General features: G+C 38.6%; 1 protein-coding gene and 1 long non-coding RNA gene across 3 annotated transcripts in view; one reads left to right on the top strand and one right to left on the bottom strand.

The window, feature by feature from the left end:
* Nucleotides 1-13,655, top strand: part of LOC133564685 (sodium channel subunit beta-2-like) — a 37,100-nt gene extending 23,445 nt beyond the window's left edge. The window contains exons 2-5 of the mRNA XM_061919160.1: nt 6,213-6,373; nt 6,445-6,688; nt 11,105-11,297; nt 13,233-13,655. Coding sequence (XP_061775144.1) covers nt 6,213-6,373; nt 6,445-6,688; nt 11,105-11,297; nt 13,233-13,242 — 608 coding nt within the window. The 3' untranslated portion in view covers nt 13,243-13,655. The remainder of the gene's footprint in view (nt 1-6,212; nt 6,374-6,444; nt 6,689-11,104; nt 11,298-13,232) is intronic.
* Nucleotides 2,216-23,168, bottom strand: part of LOC133564686 (uncharacterized) — a 28,207-nt gene continuing 7,254 nt past the window's right edge. The window contains exons 2-4 of one of the 2 annotated variants that reach the window (XR_009809313.1): nt 11,079-11,226; nt 6,083-6,552; nt 2,216-3,865 (exon numbers count right to left, since the gene is read on the bottom strand). This is a non-coding gene — a long non-coding RNA (uncharacterized LOC133564686). Of the gene's footprint in view, nt 3,866-4,536; nt 6,553-11,078; nt 11,227-23,168 lie in introns of those variants that run through there. The other variant, XR_009809312.1, reaches the window with a different exon arrangement.

The following is a 23,168-nucleotide window of genomic DNA, read 5'->3' on the forward strand; positions in this document are numbered from 1 at the left end:
CAACCCTGAAAAAACATGTTTTTTGACAATGTTTAATCAATGTCAGGTTCTGACGTTGATTCGACCATTGAATTTGTGTCATGTTCTAAGAAGTGTTTGATAACTCAAATACAACGTTGAAAGAACATGCATTTTGTCAACGTTTAGTCAATGTCAGGTTGTGACATTGATTTGACCATTGATTTTTGGTCATTTCCTAACAAATATTCTTCAACGCAAATACAACGTTGAAACACCATCCTTTTTGTCAACATTTATTCAATGTCAGGTTCTGACGTTGATTTGACCATTGAATTTTGGTTATTTTCCAACCAAACCTTTTCAACACAAATACAATGTTGAAACAACATGTATTTTGTCAACGTTTATTCAATGTCAGGTTGTGACATTGATTTGACCATTGATTTTTGGTCATTTCCTAACAAATATTCTACAACGCAAATACAACGTTGAAACACCATCCTGTTTGTCAACGTTTATTCAATGTCAGGTTCTGACGTTGATTTGACCATTGAATTTTTGTCATGTTCTAACAAATGTTTTATAACGCAAATACAACGTTGAAACAACATGCATTTTGTCAACGTTTAGTCAATGTCAGGTTGTGACGTTGATTTGACCATTGATTTTTGGTCATTTCCTAACAAATATTCTACAATGCAAATACAACGTTGAAACACCATCCTGTTTGTCAACGTTTATTCAATGTCAGGTTCTGACGTTGATTTGACCATTGAATTTTGATCATTTCCTAACCAATATTCTACAACACAAATACAGCGTTGAAAAATCATGCATTTTGACAACGTTTAATCAATGTTGGGTTCTGATGTTGATTCGACCATTGAATTTTTGTCATGTTCTAACAAATGTTTTATAACGCAAATACAACGTTGAAACAACATGCATTTTGTCAACATTTATTCAATGTCATATTGTGACGTTGATTTGACCATTGAAATTTGGTAATTTCCTAATCAATATTCTACAACGCAAATACAACATTGAAACAACATGCATTTTGTCAACGTTTATTCAATGTCATATTGTGACGTTGATTTGACCATTGAAATTTGGTAATTTCCTAATCAATATTCTACAACGCAAATACAACGTTGAAACAACATGCATTTTGTCAACGTTTATTCAATGTCATATTGTGACGTTGATTTGACCATTGAAATTTGGTAATTTCCTAACCAATATTCTACAACGCAAATACAACATTGCAACAACATGCTTTTTGACAATGTTTAATCAATGTTGGGTTCTGACGTTGATTTGACCATTGAATTTTTGTCATGTTCTAACAAATGTTTTATAACGCAAATACAACGTTGAAACATGCTCTTTGTCAACATTTATTCAATGTCAGCTTGTGACTTTGATTTGACCATTGATTTTTGGTCATTTCCTAACTAATATTTTACAACTTTGAAACAACATGCTTTCTGACAACGTTTATTCAATGTCATATTGTGACGTTGATTTGACCATTGAAATTTGGTCATTTCCTAACCAATTGTCACGATCCGCCTCCCGGATCTGACATAGTTTTTGTTCTTAAGTCCTTTTGTGTGTTTGATTATTTTTGGACTCTTCCGATCCCTTACTTTGAGCACTTCCTGTTTCATTTTGTCACCATGGTTACTTGATTTGTTCCACCTGCTATGCTTTTCACGCACACCTGTTTCTCATTGTTTGCTTGAGTATTTAAACCTGCCTGCTACCTTAGTTCTGTCTGGATGGTTTGTTTGCGGTAAGCAGCAGTCACGTTTGTTATTCTGCTTTGTATTTACCTTGCTAAGTCACGTCTTAGCTCCGCGTGCGCTCTGCACGTCGTTTCTCTTGGACTTTGAACTCGATGCTTGTTAACTATTAGCATTAGCTTCCTGTACTTAGGCACGCTGTTTGTTTGCCTTTTTTGTCAGTGTTCTTTTATCATTTTTACATTAAAACAAGCTCCTACCTGCAATCCTGCCTAGTCCTGGTCCGCTGCATCTTGAGGTGACACCTTCTCGCATCACGACGCGTTCCAAACGCAACACCAATATTCTACAACCTTGAAAAAACAAGCTTTTTGACAATGTTTAATCAAGGTCAGGTTCTGACGTTGATTTGACCATTAAATTTTGGTCATTTCCTAACCAAATTTCCACAACACAAATACAGCGTTGAAAAATAAGACATTTTGACAATGTTTAACCAATGTTGGGTTCGGAAGTTGATTTGACCATTGAATTGTTGTCATTTTCTAACGCAAATACAACGTTAAAACAACATGCTTTTTGTCAACGTTTATTCAATGTCAGTTTGTGGCGTTGATTTGACCATTGAATTTTGGTAATTTCCTAACCAATATTCTACAACGCAAATACAACGTTGAAACAACATGCTTTTTGACCATGTTTATTCAATGTCAGGTTGTGACTGTGGGATGGTGGGGGGGCGTGGCCTGCGTACCTGCAGCGAAACAAGTTGTGCCAGGGCCGGTTTTGAGATTAACGACTGGTGCGTAGATGGCACACTTGGGCCGGTTTATCTAATCACCGGCCGCTCTGTTAAGGAGCAGCAGCCGGGAAGGAGAGGGTTGTAGATGATGGGGAACGAGTACATGCTTACAAGCATGAGAGAGAACGAGGACTGACACGTAACGCAATGACTGAAAAGGAACACAAAGAACATTTATTGAAAAATATCCTGGCCCTGCGATGAGTTGGCGACTTGTCCAGGGTGTACCCCGCCTTCCGCCCGATTGTAGCTGAGATAGGCGCCAGTGCCCCCTGCTATCCCAAAAAGGGAATAAGCGGTAGAAAATGGATGGATGGACCGTATTTCCTTGAATTGCCGCCGGAGCGCTAATTATTTTAAAACCTCTTTTCACTCTGGCGCTTACTAAAGGCATGCGGTAAATTTAGGCTTGCGCTTATAAATTTGAGTGTGATGTAAGGATACCATCATGAAAAGCACATTTAATTAAAAAAAAAACGTTATTATGGTCTTACCTTTACTTATAAATGAAGTCCATGCGCAGCTCTTTCTGATCAAAAGCATCGATAACTTGTTTATAGAAGTCTTCCTTATCTTTCTTCAGTTTTAAAAGTCTCTCTGTATCGATGGAGATCTTCTATTATTACCTCCTGCTTCGATTGAAAGTCCAGTTTAGAAAACTGTTTTATTTTAGATTTGTAATCCTCCATGTTAAAAGTGCAAGCGATAGGAAAAAATAAACGATTGCTGCTCATTGTCACTTCTTCTGCAGCCGAGTAGTCGCAAGAAGGATCACTAGCGTCCTCTACCACCAAGACGTGGGAGTCATTTAACGACTCCTATTTGACACACGCAGCTACGGTATATTAATAAAACATAGCTGCTTACTGTTCTTTTTAGCATATTCCATAGCTTGGACCTTAAATCCTACTGAATAGCTCTTAATCTTCTTCCCTTTATGCGATTTCAAATTGTTGAAATCAGCCTCATCCATTTTGAAAATTACGACAGGTGAAGTGTCACTCGTGACGTGACGAGTTTGACCCGGTGGAAATTCTAGGCATATGCTAATTATTTGGCGAAACGCGTTTAACCCTGCGGAAATTCTAGACATGCGCTAATAGAAATAATATTTTGCGAAACGAGTTTGACCCCGCAGTAATTCTAGGCAGGCGCATACTATTCAAGGAAATACGGTAAATCATTGTTCAGAACTATGAAGGAAGCTGTCATGTCAGTGATTGGTGGTCTGAAGAACACGGAAAAGCAAGTCTTCCACAGCGACGTTGATTTTAAGCATTGAAATTTGGTCATTTCCCAACCAACAAGATGGATCCAACGTTGTCTCAATTTACAAATACAACTATTTGGCCACCTTCAATCCAATCCAATCCACTTTACTTATATAGCACATTTAAACAACAATAACGTTTCCAAAGTGCTGCACAGCCATGTTAAAAACAATATTATGCTCCACCAATGACTGAATAAAACAAAAAATGAATAAAAATAAAACCAATAAAAACAATATAAAAACAAATATGATTAAAAACTATTTTAAAGGGTAAAATCGATTAAAACCGTAAAATAGAAATCAAAGTGTATAAAAAACACAGAGGACCACACAACTCACGTAGTGTTAAAAGCCAAAGAATAAAAGTGGGTCTTAAGACGAGACTTAAAACACTCCACTGTGGAAGCAGTTTGAACATGGAGGGGCAGAGTGTTCCAGAGCTTAGGGCCGACCACAGAGAAGGCCCTGTCTCCCCTGGTCTTAAGTCTGGTCTTGGGCACCACGAGCTGGAGCTGGCTCTCGCACCTCAGAATGTAAATTTGGATGAGGTCCGAGATATATTGAGGTGCCAGTCCATGTAAAGATTTAAAAACAAACAGCAATGTTTTAAAATCAATTCTAAAATGAACAGGGAGCCAGTGCAAACTCTGAAGAATTGGGGTTATATGCTGGCGTTTCCTGGCCCCTGTTAAAAGTCCTGCTGCCGGGTTCTGGACTAACTGCAACCGGGAGAGAGCTTTTTTCGCTAATGCCAGCATAAAGTGCATTGCAGTAGTCCAGGCCACTTGAAATAAAAGCATGCACGACTTGTTCAAAAAGGTTAAAAGATAAAAACGGTTTAACCTTTACTAAAAGACGAAGGTGATAAAAACACGATTTTAAAACGCCATTGACTTGTTTGTCTAGTTTAAAATGGCTGTCTATAGTGACGCCAAGGCTGGTGACTTTGGGACGCACATCATTTTGCAATGGTCCCAAGTCAGTGAGGGCCGGACCAAAAACTAAAATTTCCGTTTTTCCCTCATTCATTATTTAAAAATTCTGGGCTAACCAAGCCTTGACGTCACATAGACAGTTAAGAAGGGGTGTCAGGGGGCCGTGGCTTTTTGAAATCAATCAATCAATCAATCAATGTTTATTTATATAGCCCCAAATCACAAATGTCTCAAAGGACTGCACAAATCATTACGACTACAACATCCTCGGAAGAACCCACAAAAGGGCAAGGAAAACTCACACCCAGTGGGCAGGGAGAATTCACATTCAGTGGGACGCCAGTGACAATGCTGACTATGAGAAACCTTGGAGAGGACCTCAGATGTGGGCAACCCCCCCCCTCTAGGGGACCGAAAGCAATGGATGTCGAGCGGGTCTAACATGATACTGTGAAAGTTCAATCCATAGTGGCTCCAAGACAGCAGTGAGAGTCCCGTCCACAGGAAACCATCTCAAGCGGATCAGCAGCGTAGAGATGTCCCCAACCGATACAGGCGAGCGGTCCATCCTGGGTCCCGACGAGCGGTCCATCCTGGGTCTCGACTCTGGACAGTCAGTACTTCATCCATGGTCATCGGACCGGACCCCCTCCACAAGGGAGGGGGGGACATAGGAGAAAGAAAAGAAGCGGCAGATCAACTGGTCTAAAAAGGAGGTCTATTTAAAGGCTAGAGTATACAGATGAGTTTTAAGATGAGACTTAAATGCTTCTACTGAGGTAGCATCTCGAACTGTTACCGGGAGGGCATTCCAGAGTACTGAAATCGGCATATAAATTTGGCAGTCATCTGCATAAAAGTGATAAAACACTCCATGTTTCTTAAAAATATCTCCAAGAGGGAGGAGATAAAGAGCAAACAGGATGGGGCCTAAAATAGATCCCTGAGGGACACCACAGTAAAGCGGGGCAGAAGAGGAGGTGGCGTCCCCCAGCCTGACAGAGAAGGACCTCTCAGACAGGTAAGATCTGAACCACGCTAACGCAGTCCCCCTGACACCCACACAGTCTCTCAGGCGGTCTAAAAGAATTGTGTGGTCGACTGTGTCCAAGGCAGCTGTAAGATCTAAAAGCACTAAAATGGCAGAGCTGCCAGAATCAGACATTAAAAGCAAGTCATTAAAAACCTTTAAAAGTGCAGATTCAGTACTGTGCAAAGCTTTGTATCCAGACTGAAATGGATCTAAAGTGCTATTTTCATCCAAAAAAGGCTGCAGTTGTGCCAGAACACATTTCTCCAAAATCTTTGACACAAAAGGTAATTTGGAAACGGGCCGATAATTTGACAAACTTGTCGGATTTACCTTGTTTCAAAGTCCGTTTTAAAGGACATGTATGTGTGTAATCAACGTTGTATCGATGTCTTGTGTCTGCTGGGTTTAGATTACCGGCAGTTTAATCTCTCAGCTAGTAACGAAATGTTTTTCCTTGCAGGTTCTCTATGCATGGACGTCATTGTGCCCAGTAAAATCAACGTAAAGAATGGGACCGATATCAAAATCCCCTGCACTTTCACTTCCTGCTATAAGATATACCCGCCCAAGTTCGTCATGAACTGGACCTACCAAGAAACGGTCAACGACACGGAAAAAATGGTAAGAATGTCATAGGCAAGGTTCGAACCCTACTTACTGTAAACCGTCTCTTTCTTAACTTCTCTCCGTAGTTTATGGTGTACAACCAGAAGAAAGGAATGATGGCCCGGCGCTTTGCAGACCGGGTCACGCTGCCAGACAGGGTCCCGTTCGCCGACCGGGTCACGTTCGCGGGGAACCTGGAAAAGAATGACCTGTCAGTCATCTTGTCCGATGTTCAGGAGGACGACGAGGGCTTGTATCACTGTTACGTGATCAATCCCCCGGACCGCATACACGGACACGGCTTCATAAAGCTCAATGTTTTTCCTGAACGTAAGATGATAGCCCTACCAAGAACTGAACTTCACTACGATATTTTTACGTAGATTTTAGTTCAGCTATTATCCCTTGTGCTCGGCCTGACTGGACGGTATTTTTTTATTGCCCGTTAACAATATCATTCTCAGCATTATTTCGAAACCAAATTAAGCATTAATGTACCACGTTTTTCCGATTATAAGGCGAATTAAAGGGGTCCACGTCCCAAGAGCTCGTTTATGTAGCCGAGGATCGGATTGCCTAGTGCCCTGCATTCGGTTGCCGCCCATTGGAAGGGGGACCTACGTTGCCTCTTCGGGCTTTGCCCGGTAGAAGAGAATCAGCACCTCCAAGTCCGAATCCATGGTTCTTGTCCGGAAAAGGGTGTAGTGCTATCTCCGGGTTGGAGAGAAGACCCTGCCCCAAGTGGAGGAGTTCATGTACCTCGGAGTCTTGTTCACGAGGGACGGAAGAGTGGATCGTGGGATCGGGTCGGCGTCTCCAGTAATGCGGACACTGTATCGATCCGTTGTGGTGAAGAAGGAGCTGAGCCGGAAGGGAAAGCTCTCAATTTACCGGTCGATCTACGTTCCCATCCCAGCTTTGGGTTATAACCGAAAGGACAAAATGAGTTTCCTCCTCTTTTGAGAAGCTCTGTCTGAACTCGAAGTAAAGCCGCGGTTCCTCCACATGGAGAGGAGCCAGGTGAGGTGGTTCAGGCATCTGGTCAGGATGCCACCCGAGCGCCTCCCGAGGGAGGGGTTTAGGGCACGTCCAACCGGCAGGAGGCCACGGGGAAGACCTAGGATACGTTGGGTAGACTATGTCTCCCGGCTGGCCTGGGAACCCCTCGGGATTCCTAGGTAGGAGCTGGACGGAGTGGCTGGGGAGAGGGAAGTCTGGGCTATGACCCGACCTCGGATATGCGGAAGAAGATGGATGATGGAACAAAGGGCTTATATTAGGATTTTTTTAACTTTTAAAACACTTCCTTGTGGTCTACATAACATGTGATGGTGGTTCTTTGGTCAAAAAGTCGCATAGATTATGTTTTACAGACCATCTTCACAACGGTCCTATTTAACTCCTTACGGGTCTACTTCGACAGCCGTCATCTTTGTGGTACCATTAGTTTTTAGCGCTTCCATAGCGAGTCTACAGACAGATATAAGTTCGAACTCGAGATGTCCGATAATGGCTTTTTTGCCGATATCCGATATTCCGATATTGTCCAGCTCTTAATTACCGATACCGATATCAACCCATACCGATATATGCAGTCGTGGATTTAACACATTATTATGCCTAATTTTGTTGTGATGCCCCGCTGGATGCATTAAACAAGGTTTACCCAAAATAAATCAACTCAAGTTATGGAAAAAAAATGCCAACATGGCACTGCCATATTTATTATTGAAGTCACAAAGTGCATGATTTTTTTTAACATGCCTCAAAAATAGCAGCTTGGCATTTGAGACATGCTCCCCCTGAGGGAGCATGAGGAGGTAGAGGTGGGCGGAGTTTTGGGTGGCGGGGGTGTATATTGTAGCGTCCCGGAAGAGTTAATACTGCAAAGGGTTCTGGGTATTTGTTCCGTTGTGTTGGTGTTGTGTTACGGTGCGGATGTTCTCCCGAAATGTGTTTGTCATTCTTGTTTGGTGTGGGTTCACAGTGTGGCGCATATTTGTAACGGTGTTAAAAGTTGTTTACACGGCCACCCTCAGTGTGACCTGTATGGCTGTTGAGCAAGTATGCGTTTCATTCACTTGTGTTTGTGTGAAAAGCCGTAGATATTATGTGACTGGGCCGGCACGCAAAGGCGGTGCCTTTAAGGTTTTTTGGCGCTCTGTACTTCTCCCTACGTCCGTGTACACACAGCGGCATTTTAAAAAGTCATACATTTAACTTTTTGAATCAGATACCGATAATTTTGAAAACGATATTGATAATTCACGATATTACATTTTAAAACATTTATCGGCCGATAACATTGGAAGTCCGATATTAACGGACTTCTGCACGCTACTTGGTATTAGAAATGTCAACAGCAGAGGATGAAGGCCCCAAAACAAGAGGATAGAGGAAAAAAAGGAGCTTATTGACTATGGCAAGGACGAAAATGGCGGACGAGCGCTATGGAGACCCCGAATCAGCAGGGAACCAATAAGTAAGAAAAGTTGGTTCTGCATGAACAAAACGTCAGATATCGTGTCTTAACAGGTGCCATTTTGGGGTCCTCATACACACACAATAAAAATCCCCGTATGTTGAAGCACGGTACGTCTGACTATGGTAGCCGTAATGCTGGCACAATCCATCAATCGGAGCGGTTTCGTAGCTTACCAAAGTCGTACTCAAACATTTTGAGGCTCACTTACTTACCTGTAATTGCGAGAGTCATTTATTAAACAGACGTCCACCTGCAGTCTACACGTATCTCTTATGTGTGACTGCCATCTACTGGTCGCACTTATCATTATACTATGTGCAAAATATAATGGCTTCAAGGTCGGTAAGCACAACCAGAATCAATGCGTACATTAGGCGCACCGGGTTATATGTTGCACTGTAGATTTTTTGAGAAAATGGAAGGATTTTAAGTTTATTGGCTTTTTTTTTTTTTTGCCATCACTTTCCTAGAAATCTGGCGTACTGGCTCGTTTTGTCCGTGTCGTTGGACTCATATTGCTTATTCGGTCTGAAGCCAAAATATTCACAAACGTGGACATTTGGCTTTGCAGACACATTTTTTCCTGCTAATTTTTGGTATTTTTGGTATTTTGCGAGCGAGGTTCTGTAAGTACATCCTGTGTGTGTAAGCTAGCAGCTCTGCCTACGCCCCCAGAGACAAAGATTGCGGACGACTCACTAGAGGGTTCACTCCGTTCATTTAAAGACACTGTTTGTAACTTGCTCTCGATTACATTTTTTATTTTTAAATCAGAAAATATAACAAGAACACCTCTGTCTAGCTTAGGTTACCACTTGTGTTTCAACAGAACACATTTTTTTTAAAACCCTCTATATTTTTTCACAATTACTAATTTTATGTTTTCAAGGATTTTCTAGCCCGACAAAAAAAAAAAGGTATTGATTGATTGACTAATGCTAACGATCCAGATTGGTATCATTTGTCAACAACACCCGGAGCCAGTGCACATGCACGTATTGCGTAATACGTAGTTACGCCGTAGTTAGTAGCATTAAACATGCCTGAGTGCGCACAATGTGTCCGACATGTCCTCATGTGTCATGTATTTTTCTTTTTTCCGACTATAATGTTCAATAATGGTATATGTGTGTATGCATATGTATATATGCATACATATGGATACATGCATGTGTGTGGATACATACATATACATATATATATATATATATATATATATATATATATATATATATATATATATGTGTGTGTATGTACATATACATACACATATATATATATATATATATATATATATATATATATATATATATATATATCTTTTATATCTTTTTTTTTACTATTTATATTACTAAATTATTGTGTATGCACTGTAGGAGATCTGCTCCAATTTCGTTGTTCTTTGAACCTGTTCACTGTAATAATGACAAATAGAACTGTATTCCATTTTATTCTATTACGTCCCAGAAGCCATATTTGTATAACGCTTCAAAATATACTGGAAAGTTAGCGCCCTTCCAGGCATCTGTGTAAATGTTGCAAACCGCTTCTTTAATTCTGTTATGAAATAAACACGCTCGGGTCTGGATCGCACTTTTATACAGCCCAAGAAAGGTGGCACAGCTTACGGTTGTGTGCCGCGTGTTCCGCGACATGACAAAAACAGCACAAGTCGGAGCGTGATGCCGTGGCGGTAAATGAGTGGTTCCATAGTGACGGCCGGGAATGGACGCAAAATCATCATTTCAATAGGACGATGTGCACAATTTTTTTATTAATTGAGTGAACTATTTTTTCGTCACAATAATTGTTTTAATATATTTTATAGTAAAAAGGATTTGTTCATTGTTGCATTGAGTAATACAAATGTTTTTATTTGAAAAAAATATTTTCCTTTTATTGTCGTACATATCAGAGTACTATAAATTCAGAAAAATATAAAGAATTTTGTTATCCGTATATCTTCGGCAAGTATTAAATCCAGGATAAGCACGTTATAAGTGCAATGAGCGCCTATTAAATTGTGTAGAAATTTCTCATCCATAATTGGCTATGATGCTGTGGGCCTTCTGTTCATGACTCAGCTTTTTATTTATTAATGGCCAACAAGAGGTGGAAGTTAGTCCCTCAGCATCTTCCTCCCACTCCCTCAGTGGCCAGGCTAACTCGCCAGCACTTTCTTTCCACTCTGTTTAATCAGCCCAGTAAAGCTTTTAGTCTCTTCCACATATTTACCGCTCTTCCTCATCCTTTCCCCTCAGTGCCGCCGCCGAGAGACTCCACGATTGCGGTTGCGATCGGGGCGTCGGTGGGCGGAGTGCTCGCTCTCCTCATCCTTTCCATGGTCGTCGTGAAGTTCCTCCGCCACCATCTCAAGCAGGAACTGATCTCGGAGGAGAAGACGGAGGAAGAGGGGAAATTAGAGGCTGAAGGTGCCACAGAAGAGGGAACAAAGTAAGAATTCACAAAATCAGAGCCTTCCATATACATTTCTATATAAATACAGTATATATATATATATATATATATATATATATATATATATATATATATATATATATATATATATATGTATGTATATACATATATATGGTGCGTATATATATGTATATTAACATGTATATTACATTAGACATACACATGTATATAAGTAGATATGTATACACGCACATGTATATAGATATATAAATAAATATATACATATACAAATATACATATTCATATATACATATATACATATACAGATACACATATATGTATGTATACATATACACAAATATACACATATACATTTTATATGCATATGTACACATATACTTTATATACATATATTTACATTTATACAAATAGTACATTTATATGTACATATATTATATATACATATATGAATATACATACCTACACATACATGTATATATGTAGATATATATACATGTACATATATATACACATATATTTACATATATACACACATACATATATATGTATATATAGAAATATATACACATATATATATATACATAAACATACGTACATATATGTATACATACATATATACACAAATATTCATATGTACAGTTTATATACATATACACATATATACATATATATATACACATATACATTACATATACACATATACTGTATATATATATGTATATATACATATGCATGTAGTACATATATGTACATATATACACCTACATTATATATACATATAAGCATATACATACATACATACATACATACATACATACATACATACACATATACATGTTTGTATGTAGATATATATACACTTATATTTACATATATACATACACATATGTAGAAATATATACACATAAATATACATACATATAGATATATACAGATATGTATATATACAAACATACATATATATACAAATATACACATGTACATTATATATACATATATACACATATATGTCTTGATTGGATTATAATGCATATGTGTATTTTTGTATGTATATACACATATACATACAAAAATACACATATGCATTATATACATATATACTGTACATATATGTATATATATATGTATGTATATATATATATATATATATATATATATATATATATATATATATATATATATATATATATATATATATATATATATATATATATATATGCACAAAAGCCATTTTTTACTGATTGCCCCTTATAATTTTGACAAAATAATACAATGGGAAAAGACACACTATGTTGCAGCATCCGTCAGCAGCCAAATTAGAAGCCTTTTTAACTTGGTTGTTTACTTACCCCCAAAAAGAGAAGTTGTCTGGTATGTTTACTATCCTATCTAATGCCAAAATTCTTCTTTGATTGCAACAAGAAACGTATATCTAACGTTTAATGGGATTTTCTGCTAAAATAAAGCCCCTGATGACATTTGTTGTGGTCCCCTTTATTTTGAAATCAAACTTTTTTTTGTACCCTTACTCTCTCGGCTGCGTTGATTTCTTTTCGGGGTGCAAATTACCGAGCTAAAGGCATGGACCATCTGCTCAATACCGCGGGCTTCAAAGGGCTTGGTAGTGTAACATACTAAAAAAAAAAATAGTAATCAACTGACTATAATATAACTAAGAAAATCATTTTGAAGACAGCCAAGAAACATAGAAAAGCCTCCCTTATAATCGACACATTGAAAAAAATAACAGATGATGCAACCACGCTGCCTAATTTTTAGTAGAGTTTATGTTTTCCTCTCATTTTGTAGTGTCCCCAAATGCCTCACAAAGGATCAAAAACAGGCTTCTTTTGTCTATTAGTACTTGGAATGTGTATCATTGGGATTTTTAACTGTTTGCTAAATCTGCACTTTTCAAACCTAATGAATCTCCTTTCTCGGCCTTTGCAGACAAGCGTAAATGGAGAATCAGACTGGACCAGTAGCCTGCAGAACCATCACCTCTCTCGGTGAAACCATCACCTCTCCCGGTGAAACCATCCTCCACTGCAACTGCCTTGTCAGCATCAGAGTAAAAGGGATTGATGCTACAATCTGCACCTCCGATAAAAACATGTGATGGAAAACTTGAGGCATGAGTGATAGTAAGTCATGTCATTCATACAATGGTACTTCGGAGGGGTTTTTTGCCCGTGATCCAAATCATACAGAAAAAAAAAATAATAATAATTAAATAATGCAAATGAAATCAATCTGGTTCCGATTCCCAAAAATACGGCCACAAAATAAATTTTTATGGAAAATAATTATAGTTTTACATTCAGAAAACAATGATACATACACAACATTAATGAAATGTATGAACATTTAAAGCAGGGGTATATGTATATATATATATATATATATATATATATATATATATATATATACAGTTTATCCGTTATACAGTGTCAATACCGGGGTAGAGCGGAATATGCGTTAGGTCAGGAAAAAACACAAGAGGCTATGTCATCCCTACAAGCCTGTTTCACAGGTTTCCATTTTTAAAAAAAATCTTAATCCCCTGACGAGCAGGGAAACCTGCGAAAATCTTTAAAAATGTGTTTATTATTATTTAAAAGATTAAAACATCTTAAAAAGGGAAACCTGCGAAACAGGCTTGTCGGGATGATATAGCCTCTTGTGTTTTTTTCCTGTCCTAACGTATGTGTATATATATATATATATATATATATATATATATATATATATATATATATATATATATATATATACACGTCCATCCATCCAATTTCTACCACTTGTCCCTTTCGGGGTCGAGGGGGGTGCTGGAGCCTATCTCAGCTGCATTCGGGCAGAGGGCTGGCTACACCCGGGACAAGTCGCCACCTCATCACAGGGCCAACAAAGACAGACAACATTCACACTCACATTTACACACTAGGTCTAATTTCGTGTTGCCAATCAACCTATCCCTATATATATATATATATATATATATATATATATATATATATATATATATATATATATATATACACATAATATATACATACATATACGTTAGGTCCTTAAAAAACACAGAGGCTATTTCAACCCTAACAAGCCTGTTTTGCAGGTTTCACTGCTCTTCAGGGGATTTTTCACCTAAATCCCTTGACCTGACCTATTGTATGTTCTGCCCTACCCCGGTATTGAGCACTGTATAACAGATAAACTACAATAACTTCGACTATATATATATATATATATATATATATATATATATATATATATATATATATATATATATATATATATACATATACCATTTTTGAAAATTTTAAATCAATTTGATTGTGACATTAGGAAAACTTTATTGTTAGTCCATAGTAAATATTTCTCAGTTTTTCAGATACTTTGCTTTATTTTGTTGTTGTTTTTGCAGCGCGCCCCTCGATTAGTTATTGAATGGAGTCGATAAATGAGTAGAAACTTTGTTTAGAACATCGCACCAAAAAGCTATTTATTGCCAGGAAATCGTTGATTTAAATGAAATGCCAATTTTTTGTCACGTAAGGTTGGACTATCAAAGCAGAGAGAAAATGTGTGTAATTTTTCCCCCACTCATCAGTACTTGGTTCTGCGTTGCCTTAAATGTCTCTCAGCTGCACCTGTTCCATGTCTTACTTTTACGCGTGTGCAATGTTTTCGGAAGTCTGGCGTTATCGCCAATAATTGACACAGCAGACTAATGTAAAGTTTTTTTTATATCAAAAAGTGTTTTTTTTCAGTAACTTTTGTGTTTTAAATATTGTTCATTATTAAGGGAGGTTGTTCACAAATGATAAATATGATGCGACTTCACTGGTTTATACAAACCAATTAAAGGCCAACTTTGGTCATCCCATCCAATCCCTTTACAATTAGCCACATAGTTCGGGGTGTCCCGATACAACTTTTTCACCTCCGATACCATGTCGATATTGATACGATATCAGCGGGAATCACACATAGTTGTTTTTTTGTCATATGGAATGTTGGAAAAGGTTTCATTAAATGAGGACAATTGTAAGTAGGGAGTGTACGGTTATAAAATTACCACGGTTAGTATTATTAGTGCAGTATTGTTAAATGTGCTCAAAACATACGTTGAAATTTTTTGACCAAGTTATCATTTTTCTAAAAAGAAAACTCAAATAAATAGACACACATTTGGTTGTTTTGGGGTTCTTATGCTTCACTGGTAGTGTTTTAGTCCCGGCATTTTATCTGTTTTAATAGAAAAATTTTTATTGTTTTAAAAATGTTAGTTTGTACTCTCGCACTTTAGGATTTATTTAAATGAAAATCATCCAATAAAAATCTATTTTTATAATTTTTTTAATTTTTGGCGGGCGGGGTGGCGTCCTACTCTGTTCAGCGGTCCCTGAACGCCCCGTAAAAACACCTCTGTCTGGTATTCCTCAGAGTATAGATCGATCACTCTGTTCTGAGAGAGCACAGCTTGTGAAGTTAAAGTTAAAGTTAAAGTACCCATGATTGTCACAGGTTCAATGTGCCCAATTGATTGATCGATTGATTGATTGATTGATTGAAACTTTTATTAGTAGATTGCACAGTACAGTACATATTCCGTACAATTGACCACTAAGTTTAACTTGTTTAAGTCGGGGTCCACGTTAATCAATTCATGGTCATTTGTAATTGAATAAGTTGCTTAGATAGTAATGTGTTTCTATACATTTAGATTAGGGTGTGTCCTTTCTTAATAGTTATTGTGTCTCGTTTTTATGTTAACATTTTAAGTCAGCAAGCTGGCACCATTCAGTCTGTGAGTTCATCAGATTGTTTTTTTTTGGGGGGGCGAGTGGCCTGTCCAGGGTGTACCCTGCCTTCCGCCCGATTGTAGCTGAGATAGGCGCCAGCGCCCCCCGCGACCCCGAAAGGGAATAAGCGGTAGAAAATGGATGGATGGGTGGATGGATGGCCACGATAATTCATTAGGTTGAATGATGCGGACACGTTTGTTACTGGGTACTTTCTAAATGTACAAATGTAAAAATTAAAGCATGCAAGGGCTATTTTGATCTTTTTAATTTTCAAAACCAATACAATATATAGATTTTTTTCAATCTTTAGGGATCCCCTCAGGTTTGTCTCCGGCAGTCATAAAAAAGTTGAAAACACGTCTTTTTTTTTTTTTTTTCAACGCTTATATCACATTCAGGTCAATCAGTCGATTTTGTTTTATGTTTAATAACATTTATTTATTTATTTTTTTCCTAACAAAAACCCTATTTTAATGGCAAAAACAGAAAATAAGCCCAAAAATATTTTCTAAGTGGAATATTTGATGTGAAGTGATTGGAGCCTTATTTAGGTCAATAACTCATAACAACATTGATTTTGATTCATTATTATTATTTTCTTAAATGGCAATTTAAAAAAATCCAACAAAAACATAAGGGATTTTAAACTGGCCCACAATTAAAAGTGTTAATTTTTAATTTTCAAAAGTTTTAATTGTATTTTTTGGCATTCAACGCTTAAATCTCTAGTTTAACTGCTAACCAATCCCTCGTTTTTGTTTTTTTTTTTGTTTTTTTTTAAAAAATTTTTAGGCTGTTTTTGTCTAAGAAAGTTGCTAACCTATCCGTCATTTTTTTTTAACTTTTTTTTTTTAATTGTTTTATGCTGTTTTTGTCCAAGAAAACATACTTTTACTATGGCAAACACACCCAAAAGTTTTCTAAGTAAAATATTTGATGTGAAGTAATGACAGTTTTTAAAAAATTGGACATTTAAAGGGGCCTACTCAAAAAATTGTTAAAAATAATAATTAATACATTATTATTAATATATATTATTTTGCTTTCAACCCTTGAATCTCTAGTTCAATTCAGACCAATACGTCGATAAGAAGTTGTTATCTATATTTTTTAATTAATTTTTTGGCATGTTTTATGCTCCTTTTGTCAAAGAAAACTTACTAATTTATGGCAAACGCACCAAAAAATATTTCAAAATGGAATAATTGGAATCTTGAATAGGAAATCAATAATTATTAACAATATCGATTTTGATTTATTATTATTTTTTGAGCAATGACATTTAAAAGAAATAAAAAAATTCTCGTTCCTATTGGCAGATAATTTTGCTTACCATATTTACTTAAATTTCCGCCAGGTATATAGTATGCACCTGCCTAGAATTACTGCCGGGTCAAACTTGTTTCGCAAAATAATTAGCGCATGCTTAGCATTTACCGCCGGCTCAGGATTAACGCCGGGTCAAACTCGTTTCGCAAAATATTATTTTTATTAGCGCATGTCTAGAATTTCCACCGGGTCAAACTCGTCACGTCACGAGTGACACTTCACCTGTCATCATTTTCAAAATGGATGAGACTGATTTCAATAATTTGAAATCGCATAAAGGGAAGAAAATTAAGAGCTATTCAGTAGGATTTAAGGTCCAAGCTATTGAATATGCTAAAAAGAACAGTAAGCAGCTATGTTTTAACAATATACCGTAGCTGCGTGTGTCAAATATGAGTCATTAAATGACTCCCGCCTCCTGGTGGTAGAGGGCGCTAGTGATCCTTCTTGCGACTACTCGGCTGCAGAAGAAGTGACAACAAGCAGCAAGAGCTTATTTTTTCCTCTCGCTTGCACTTTTAACATGGAGGATTACATATCTAAAATAAAACAGTTTTCTAAACTGGACTTTCAATCGAAGCAGGAGGTAATAAAAGAAGATCTCCATCCAGACAGAGAGACTTTGAAAACTGAAGAAAGATAAGGAAGACTTCTATAAACAACTTATCGATGCTTTTGATCAGAAGGAGTTGCGCATGGACTTCATTTATAAGTAAGGTTAAGACCATAATAACGTTTTTTTATTAAATGCGCTTTTCATGATGGTATCCTTACATCACACTGAAATTTATAAGCGCAGGCCTAAATTTACCGCATGCCTTTGGTATGCGCCAGAGTGAGAAGAGGTTTTAAAATAATTAGCGCATGCTTGCCTTTACCGCATGCCTTTGGTAAACGCCGAAGTGCAGTTGTTTGCAGTTGTAATGTGACTAAAATAAACCAAAAGCCCAACCTTGAGTGCTTATCGGAGAAAATTTAGCTGTATCAGAGCGCTTATGTCTGAACCGATATACCAGGGGTAGGGAACCTGTGGCTCTAGAGCCAGATGTGGCTCTTTTGAGGACTGCATCTGGCTCTCAGATAAATCTGAGCTGACATTGCTTAACAGGATAAGTAATGAATAATTCCACTTGTAATCACAGTGTTAAAAACAACGTTCAAAATATGAAACATTCTCATGCATTTTTATTATCAAGAAGTTGCGTTAATGGTAGGAAGTCATTTATTTATTATTGGTTAGTGTGGGGCTTGCCCTCCTGGGGGTTCTTCAGACCACCAAGAGCCTGTTTTAGGGTTGCAATATTGTTTTATTTTATTTTTCTCTCAGTTGCTTTACAGCAATTGTCTTTTTCTCTTTCGTCCTCACTCGCGCTCTGGCTCCAGCCCCAACCCCGTCCCTCCTCCTGGCTGCTGTTTACAACAGAGCGACATGTGATTAGATAAAAAGGCCCAGGTGGGCCGTCTACGCACCTGTCGCTGATTTCGAGGCCGGTCCTGGCAACTCCCTGCTTCGCTGCAGGCCCGCAGGCCACGCCCCCTCCACAGTTAGATTCAGAATAACAATGTTATTACAAAGAATAAGAGACTTATTATACTCTGGAAATGTTGGTCTTGCTTAAAAATGCACGCGTTTAGTTGTGTTCAGTGTTAAAAAAAAATATTATATGGCTCTTAGGGAAATACATTTTAAAATATTTGGCTTCTTGGCTCTCTCAGGCAAAAAGGTTCCCGACCCCTGCGATATACTGTAACACGATACATATTTTTGCTGATACCAATATCGGATCGGGACACCCCTAACTGACTGATTAGGAATAATTTGTAGTATTGTAGGTAATGTCGTAGATGAGACTATAATATGTCATATTTTCAATAGACGCCAGTCTTTTATTTTGTAAATCCTTTTCCCATTACTAGTCCGATGTATCGTTATTAGATGAACGCATGAACCGTGTAGTTTACTTCCCCGCATGTAAAATAGGATATTTCACCATCTCCAGTACCAAACAGGAAAAAAACAAACAGGCGTTACATGAGAGCATGTTTATTATTATTCGCTCACACTGCCGGCACCTTATGGTCGATACTTTGTTTTATCGTACATGAATGGATTGTGTGTTTTCCAAAAATGGAGGAGAGCGTTTTTTGCACATGTTGTATTGTCGTCATATCGGAGCGCATGCCATTAAAAAATATGAACACGATACGCTGGGATGTGTGGCTTTTTAAAAAAAAAAAAAAAACACGGCATGGTGATTGTACGGTAAGGAAGATATACAGTATATCCATTTGTATGTTTTTTTGTTTGCGCACCGTGAATGTTAAATTATATTATCTTAATAAAGTATTTCATCATTTTTTTGTCTGTTTTTATTGCAAGTGCAAACGTGTCATACCTGGTTCATTTTTATTTTTTTGATGCCAGTGATGGATTACAGTACATTCATCTGATGCAGAGCTGGGAAAATATTTTGACTCGGGGGCCACATTGAAAGAAAAAATACACACAATTGGGCTTGTGGTTAGAGTGTCCGTCCCGAGATTCAAACCCCCGGCCGAGTCATGCCAAAGACTATAAAAACGGGACCCATTACCTCCCTGCTTAACTTTTAGCATCAAGGGTTAGAATTGGGGGGTTAAATCACCAAAAATTATTCTCGGGCGTGACCACCACTGCTGCTCACTGCTCCCCTCACCTCCCAATCATACCAAAAACTAAAAAAAATGGCACTTATTACCTCCCTCCTTGACATTCAGCCTCAAGAGGTTGGAATTGGGGGTTAAATCACTAAAAATGATTCCCGGGCGCGGCCACCACTGCTGCTCACTGGTCCCCTCAACTCCCAGTCATACTGAAGACTATAAAAACGGGACCTATTACCTTATGCTTGGCACTCCGCATCAAGGGTTTAAATTGAGGGTTAAATCACCAAACATTATTCCCGGGCGCGGCCACCGCTGCTGCTCACTGCTCCCTTCATCTACCAGTCATACCAAAGACTATAAAAATGGGACCCATTACCTCCCTGCTTGATACTCAGCATCAAGGGTTAGAATTGGGAGTTAAATCACCAAAAAGTATTCCCGGGCGCGGCCACTGCTGCTGCTCACTGCTCCGCTCAGCTCCCAGTCATACCAAAAAATATAAAAATGGGACCTACTACATTTATGCTTGGCACGTCTCATCAAGAGCTGGAATTGAGGGGTTAAATTACCAAACATGATTCCCGGGCGTGGAGACAGATGCTGTTCACTGCTCCCCTCAACTCCCAGTCATACCAAAGACTATAAAAATGGGACCCATTACCTCCCTGCTTGACACTTAGCATCAAGGGTTGGAATTGGGGGGTTAAATCACCAAAAATGATTCCCGGGCGAGGCCACAGTTGCTGCTCACTGCTTCCCTCACCTCCCAATCATACCAAAGACTATAAAAATGGGACCTAATACCTTTATGCTTGGCACGCCTCATCAAGAGTTGGAATTGGGGGGTTAAATTACCAAAAATGATTTCCGGGCGCGGCCACCGCTGCTGCTCACCCCTCCCCTCACCCCCCAGTCATGCCAAAGACTATAAAAATGGGACATATTACCTCCCTGCTTAACTTTCAGCATCAAGGGTTAGAATTGGGGGTTAAATCACCGAAAATTATTCCCGGGCGCAAACACCGCTGCTGCTCACTGCTCCACTCACCTCCCAATCATACCAAAGACTATAAAAATGGGACCTGTTACCTCCCTGCTTCACATTCAGCCTCAAGGGGTTGGAATTGGGGGTTAAATCACTAAAAATGATTCCCGGGCGCGTCCACCGCTGCTGCTCACTGCTCCCCTCACCTCCCAGTCATACCAAAGACTATAAAAATGGGACCTATTACCTTTATGCTTTGCACGCCTCATCAAGAGTTGGAATCGGGGGGTTAAATTACCAAAAATGATTCCCAGGCACGAACACTGCTGCTGTTCACTGCTCCCCTCACCTCCCAGTCATACCAAAGACTATAAAAATGGGACCTATTACCTCCCTGCCTGACACTCAACATCAAGGGTTGGAATTGTGGGGGTTAAATCACCAAAAATGATTCTCGGGCAAGGCCACCGCTGATGCTCACTGATCCCCTCACCTCCCAGTCATACCAAAGACTATAAAAATGGGACCTATTACCTTTATGCTTGGCACGCCTCATCAAAAGTTGGAATTGGGGGGTTAAATTACCAAAAATGATTCCCAGGCGCGAACACCGCTGCTGTTCACTGCTCCCCTCAACTCCCAGTCATAGCAAAGACTATAGTCATACCAAAGACTATAACAATGGGACCCATTACCCCCCTGCTTGACACTTAGCATCAAGGGTTGGAATTGGGGGGTTAAATCACCAAAAATGATTCCCGGGCGAGGCCACAGTTGCTGCTCACTGCTCCCCTCAACTCCCAGTCATACTAAAGACTAAAAAAATGGGACCTTTTATCTTTATGCTTGGCACTCCGCATCAAGGGTTGGAATTTGGGGGTTAAATCACCAAAAATGATTCTCGGGCAAGGCCACCGCTGCTGCTCACTGCTCCCCTCACCTCCCAGTCATACCAAAGACTATAGTCATACCAATGACTATAAAAATGGGACCCATTACCTCCCTGCTTGGCACTCAGCATCAAGTGTTGGAATTGGGGGGTTAAAAGACATTTTTAAAAAATATTTTTTTTGCATAAAGTTCCCCCTTTACGGCATTTAATCGAAAATCAATGCTTAGAAAAATGTGTCGTCTTCTGCCATTTCTGGGTGTTGTTGGGACTCCAAATGAGGGTGTGTTAGATCTTCAACAACAAAAATGCGCCGCGAAAGCAAGACATTCTTATGATATATATATATATTTTTTGTGGGAGGGTCCCTTTTTACGCCATTTAATCGAAAATCGATGCTTTGGAAAATCAGTTCTTATCTGCCCTTTTTAGGTCTTGTCAGGACCTAAGGGTGTGTTGGATCTACCTCACCGCCATGACCAGTAACGTGCCGTAAGCAAGACATTTAAAAATTATTATTTTTTTGCACTAGGGTACCTCTTTACGGCATTTAATCGAAAATCAATTGTTAGAAAAATATGTCGTCTTCTGCCATTTCTGGGTGTTGTTGGCACTCCAAATGAGGGTGTGTTAGATCTCCCTCAACTCCAAAACCAGAAACGGGCCGTGGAAGCAAGACATTCTTCTTATTATTTTTTTGCATAAGGGTCCCCCTTACGACATTTAATCGAAAAGTGATGCTTTGGAAACTGTATCCTTTTTTGGCCATATTTTAGATCTTGTCAGGACTCCTGATGAGGGTGTGTTAGATCTACCAAAATTCCAAGACCAGATACGTGCCGTAAGCAAGACATTTTATTTGTATTTAATTGTTATTCTTTGCATAAGGGTGCTCCTTTACGGCATTAAATGGAAAATCTCTCATCTTCTGCCATTTCCGGGTGTTGTTGGGACTCCAAATAAGGGTGTTGGAGGTCTCCCTCAACTCCAAGACCAGAAACGTGCCGCGGAAGCGAGACATTCTTAATATTATTATTATTATTTATTTATTTTTTCGCATAAGGGCGCCCCTTTACGGCATTTAATGGAAAATCTCTCATCTTCTGCCATTTCCGGGTGTTGTTGGGACTCCAAACAAGGGTGTTGGAGGTCTCCCTCAACTCCAAGACCAGAGACGTGCCGCGGAAGCAAGACATTTTAATATTATTATTATTATTTATTTATTT

This window comes from Nerophis ophidion, linkage group LG13 (genome assembly GCF_033978795.1).
Source record: "Nerophis ophidion isolate RoL-2023_Sa linkage group LG13, RoL_Noph_v1.0, whole genome shotgun sequence".
Lineage (NCBI taxonomy): Eukaryota > Metazoa > Chordata > Actinopteri > Syngnathiformes > Syngnathidae > Nerophis > Nerophis ophidion.